The sequence below is a fragment of the Zeus faber genome (assembly GCF_960531495.2).
Source record: "Zeus faber genome assembly, chromosome: 2".
Lineage (NCBI taxonomy): Eukaryota > Metazoa > Chordata > Actinopteri > Zeiformes > Zeidae > Zeus > Zeus faber.
Genome location: NC_137189.1, coordinates 48,638,634 through 48,644,182, shown reverse-complemented (window position 1 = coordinate 48,644,182; position 5,549 = coordinate 48,638,634). Strand labels below are relative to the sequence as shown.

The window sequence follows — 5,549 nt, the reverse complement described above, 5'->3', positions numbered from 1 at the left end:
AGATAAGGTAAGTGTCAGGTTCGGTTTTCTTCATTCAAAAATGTTGACTGATGAAGAACTTGAATTATTCAGACAAAAATTAATATGGATGAATAAAATCTGGCAAAATATCGAAATTCAGACATTTCAACAGACGTTGAAATATAAAGACCATTTCGATGGCTTTTTAGACCTTACTTTTTTTTCTTTTTACTTGGCTTGACACCGGGACGACACGACGAGTGCGGTGTTTGGCTTCCTCGCCGGCGGTGGGAATAAAAAGACGGATGCCGCTCAAATTTTATTCACATTTATTTTCGCTCTTAGTGTGCTCACAGAAAAATCCGAACACCTTAAGCAGAGGAGTTTAATAGCAATTTTTTTGTAAGCAAAGTTACATTCCATCTCTAAGTCAAATTGGTCAAAGCTTCTTCAGTATTTACAAAAAGAAAAGGGAAAAAAAAGAGAGAGAGAGAGAGAGACAAGATGCTACACAAACATTGCATCTGATAGAGAATCCTTAATTTTGTCAAAGACCACTGAAAAAGCATTGTCTGCTGTAAAACATACCACAGTATATAAACAGTAACCATTCCACTTATCACAGCTTGGTTGAGTTCAAAAAGGTGTTGTTTTTTTGTTTTTTGTTTTTCTTCTTCCGGGATGATTCCGTTTATTGGTATCTTACAAAAATGAGTGGGTGGAAAAAAGAGAGAGCTGCTTTGTGTGCTTCTTGAGATCCAAGATTTCATTTGTACAATAATCACAGTTAAAAACACCCCGCCTATACATACTTACACTTTTTAAGGTCATAGAACCAGCAATAAACAATGAAGCCTATACAACTTGTATTTCCTACTGAATCACTGACTGGTACAGCTAAGGAGGAGTGAAACGCTCCTAGGATTTAATATGACTCCCTAAACCTAGCTCTTGGAATTGTGTTTTATTTGTTTTTGTCGTTTTTGTTTTTTTTTGTTTATGTTTTCGTCGTCGTCGCATCGTAAAACCGTCTTAGTGTTGTAAACCGCGTGGTCCTCTCGTGGCGTGTGGATGTTGGTCTCTCGTCTTGTTGGTTTTTGTCTTATTTTTTTTTAAGACTACTCTTTACGTAATAGTCTGTGGCACATTTCCCAGGCACCGGGGGGTGCCACCGCCAAACCCCCCCCCCCCCCCAAACCACCACCCACCCCCTCATTTACATTTCACCTCAACCCCCGTCTCCTTCACACCGTGGGCTTGTCCGTACATTTTGACAAGTTTACATTTTGTATAAAAATGCAAAAAATAAAAGGAAAATAAAAACATTAATACTGATGTAAAAACATATGGCAGAGTGTGGGTGTATCTAATCTGTTTTACATATTTGAAGCCACCCACCTCCCCGTCCCGTTGGAATGGAAGCAACAATGGGCCGAGATGGGTTTTGTGTAAGAAAGGAGGAGGGGGGCGGGGGGCGGGCGGGAACCAAAAATAAAAAGCTTTAAAATATCCCTTGTTGTAGAAACGTTCTCCAGAGCCGGGATCTGGAGCCACTCCAACATAAAAACAGGGAAAAGGTTCTTTGATTATCTTTTTTCTCCATTTTTCGTTGTTTTTTTTCTTTCCTCATAATTTCTTCCGTTTTTTGTCTCCGGTTCTACTCCTTTACTCTGCGGCCTCCGTGGCGGCGGGGGCCTCCGCTGAGGCGGCCTCCTGCGCCACAGGTGCGGCCTCCTCCGTCTTGGGCGCCTCCTCCTCCGCCGGCTTGGCCTCGGCAGCGGGCTCGGCCGGCTTGGCCTCCTCGGCAGCCGGCTTGGCCTCCTCGGCAGCCGGCTTGGCCTCCTCGGCGGGCTCCTCCTGCTTGGCCTCCGCCGGGGCGGCCGCCTCCTTGGCCTCCCCCTCGGCGGACGCGGCCTCCCCCTCTACGGGCGCGGCCTCGCCCTCAGCGGGCTTGACCTCCTCCGCCGGGGCATCCTCCGCGGCCTCGGCGGGCTTGGCCTCCTCCGCGCCGTCACCCGTCTCCTTCTTGGTCTTCTTGAAGGAGAAGCCGCTGAGCTTGAACGACTTCTTGAAGGAGAAGCGCTTCTTTTTCTTCTTGGGCGTCTCGCTGCTGGTGGAAGGCGTGGCGCCCTCCTCCGGCTTGGCCGCCGCCGCCTCCCCCTCGGCGGCGGGGGCCTCCGGTTCCACCTTCTCCCCGTCCGCGGCCTCGGCCTTCTCGGCGGGGGCGGCCTCTGCCTTATCCGCCTCTTTCGCCTCCTCCTTTGGCGTCTCCTCGGCGGCGGCGCTGCCGTTGGCCTGCACCTCCTCCTTCACGGCCTCTGCGGCCGCGGGGGAGGCGTCCCCGTTGACCTTCACGTGACCATTCTCCTGCAAAGACACAGAACAGGACACGTTAACGCCACAGAATCACCTCCTGCTTGGGCTGGAATTTACAGTGTGTATAGATGCTGCCGGCGGACACAAGGGGCAGCAGAGACCGTGAAATCCACGGCGCACGGTGCTGCTAGTGAAATGGTGCCCGGCGAGACGAGGGGGTGGGGTCTGTGTTTTCGGATGGCCCTTGTGGATTTACATGCTAAAATATCCCCCCCCTCGCCGCCCCCCTCCCCCCTTGTGTGCCAGATTATTTACAGGGAGGCCAGTGAGGTGTGAGGGGCGCAGCGCTGCAGCGGGCCACCAGGGGGCGCAGCGCTGCAGCGGCCCACCAGGGGGCGCTGCGCTGCGGGACGCGCCTGAGAAGCAGCTGCTCATTAAAGCAGCAGATGCTCATTAGAGCAGCACGGAGCTCGGATCTGGGAAGGAATAAAAGTCTGGGACGGGGAGCAGAGCCTCTCCCCGTCCCTCTACCACTGCGGTCGCATTTCTATTCAACTGGTTTTATTAACGCGGGAAACATACATTTTCAATGCCAAAAGAAATGTTGAATATATGTACAGGGACAATTCAGACAGAATGTGTGAATATTGCACTTGACATGAATATAAATAGGTTAAGATAACCTAATGAATGTATGTGGAGAAGGGAGGCGCATCTCCTTGGACTGATCCATCCACTACTTTCTATCTAATGTACCTCATTTATCCATCCCATATATATATATATATATATATATATATATATATATATATACACACAGATACACACCATAAATTGAATATATACATTTATATGTTAAGTTTCTTAAATGCAACGGTTAAAATTCTCTATTTTTATTTTATGATTATCTTTCCATATATGTGTTAATTCTCAGTCTCTCTCCATGTCATCTTCTCTCTCTCTCTCTCTCCATCTCTCTCTCCCCTTCTCTCCCTTTCTCTCTCTCTCTCCCTCCCAGTGATCGCAGCCTCCATCTCCACTCTCCAGGAGCATCTGGAACAAAAGGCGTGGTGGTGCTGGACGGCGAAAGCCATTGTTGGCGTCGTGCACCACCCCGGCGGCTTTACACCAAACTCCAACAGTTTGGAAAACACGACAAAAACAGGTGAAACATGATGTCACCAAAGCAACACGCGCGGCTTCCAAAATCCCTGCGTTTTGCTCTGATTTTTGGATTTAAAAACACCTACACCCAAACAAAGGAGTCTCCCTAATCCATCAGATTCCCTGTTCAAACCGAGTTCCCCCGATAAACCACTGTTTTTTTTTTCCTTTCATTTTTCATTCTTAATTGACTCAACAATGGGTCCAGATATTGCGCACAGTGTGCGTCATTTCGGGGGAGTAGGCGAGGACAAAAACGGAACAACTGTTGCTGCTGGACGGTACAGCACCGCGATCTGATCCACGACCAATTGGTGTGGTTTTGGTGCAGTTCCAACGCGCATCTCCCTTCCGTCCAGAAACAATTGCGCACGGTTTGCGCCTTTTACGCAGCGACCCCAGCCCTCCCCCGAGCCTCAAACCCCGCCAGCCCCGGTCGGCGAAGGCGAGCCGGGTCCGAATTAAACACCGTTTACCTGTCCGTTGGTCTTGGCGGGAGAGGCTGCAGCCTCCCCGGGCTTCTCCGTTGCGGCTTCGCCCTTTGCGGCAGTCTTGGAGAATTGCGCTCCCATGCTTCCACTCCAACAAAGAAACTGAGGCGATCCAGAAAGAGGAACAAAGACCGTGCGGCTCTTTCTCTCTTTTCCTGCGGATCCCCCACCTTTTTGGAAAAAAAAAAAAAAACCCAACAAACTTCACCGGCAACCAAGTCGGACGTCCAGAGAGGGGCGAAATTTGTTTTGCGGAAAATTGCGGAGAAGAGGAGTAATAAAAAAAAAAATCCCAGATCAGTTGGTGTGCGGCAGACGGGCTCCCTGGTAATAAGATGCGGCTCCAACGCCCCAGTGCGGAGATGAATGGGCACCCCGGGCCGTGACGTCACCACGCCCACACCCAGCCAATCAGAGCCCGGACTCGAAAAGAGGGGCGTGGCCTCTGGGAGGGGGTGATGGAGGGGGAGGGATGGGTGTGGGGGGGGGGGGGGGTGAACAATGGAGCCCTAGAATAAAATATAAAACATCTCTGGACAGTGGACACCAGCACGTCGGCGCTGGAACCAGCCTCGACCTGGAGGAAGCTCCTGCTGCTTCCTCCGCCGCCGACCCGCGGTTGAGTACCTTGAACAGCGAGTACCTCCCCGGTCTGGTTCTTTTACCGGGGTCATTCTGTGTCAGGGCGGTTGTACTTCACCACAGTACGAGCTCTGAGTGCTTCTCCCACCACTTTGGGATCGTGGAGACAAGATGACTTGAGTGTGTGTGTGTGTGTGTGTGTGTGTGTGTGTGTGTGTGTGTGTGTGTGTGTGTGTGTGTGTGTGTGTGGTCAATCAGTCAATCAATCAATCAAAGTATATTTATACAGCACATTTTAAAACAACCGCAGTTGACCAGGCGCCAAGTGCTGAACAGGCTTGAAATATGAAATACATGAATAATAATGATAAATAGTACAGAGGCAACGTAGGAATGCAGTAAAACAGTTATATCAGATATTTTACATTTTAAAAATGTTATAGCAAATAAAATAAAAGAGAATAATACCATACTCCTTAAAGATAAACTAATCATTGAAAAAAAAGTAAGAAATACGAATAAATATAAATAATTAAAATAATAAAAAAATATATATCAATAAAATAATTTCGGCACAACAGACCAAGTCTTCACGTTGACCGGTTATTTGAGGGGGGTGCCAACGAATAAGTGTGTTTTGAACAGAGACTCCTGTCCTCCCTGTTCCCTCGCTTTGGGAGTCATGACCAGCAGCCGGAAGCCGAGGGCGTGGATTCCCTTGCCCCCCCCCCCAAAACACCAAAACCAGCCAAACCCTCCAATAATCATCTCACACATCCAGGCCATGCATGGGCTGACGGGGGCTGGTTGGACAGAGGACCTGAGAGCAATTCTTTTGTTTGTTTTTCTTAAAATTCAAATATCAACTGTCAACTCTGGATAAAATAGGATAATATCAGCCCAAATAACAGCCACTGTGCGGTTTAAGAGGGAAAAAGACGACAATACCTGCCTATACCGACATTATTTTTGATAATCGCGGCAGGAGAACAACGTGGCAACAGTAGTGTTTTACTGAGTCTCATATTCCAGAAT

General features: G+C 48.9%; 1 protein-coding gene across 1 annotated transcript; it reads right to left on the bottom strand.

The window, feature by feature from the left end:
• Window positions 1–273: 273 nt before the first annotated feature.
• Window positions 274–4,261, bottom strand: LOC307227579 (myristoylated alanine-rich C-kinase substrate-like). Its single transcript, XM_079996943.1, has 2 exons — window positions 3,918–4,261; window positions 274–2,328 (listed from the first exon to the last, which is right to left on the bottom strand). Exons 1-2 carry the CDS (start codon window positions 4,011–4,013, stop codon window positions 1,627–1,629), a joined length of 798 nt encoding a protein of 265 aa, XP_079853069.1. The 5' UTR covers window positions 4,014–4,261; the 3' UTR covers window positions 274–1,626.
• Between the last annotated feature and the right edge of the window lie 1,288 nt (window positions 4,262–5,549).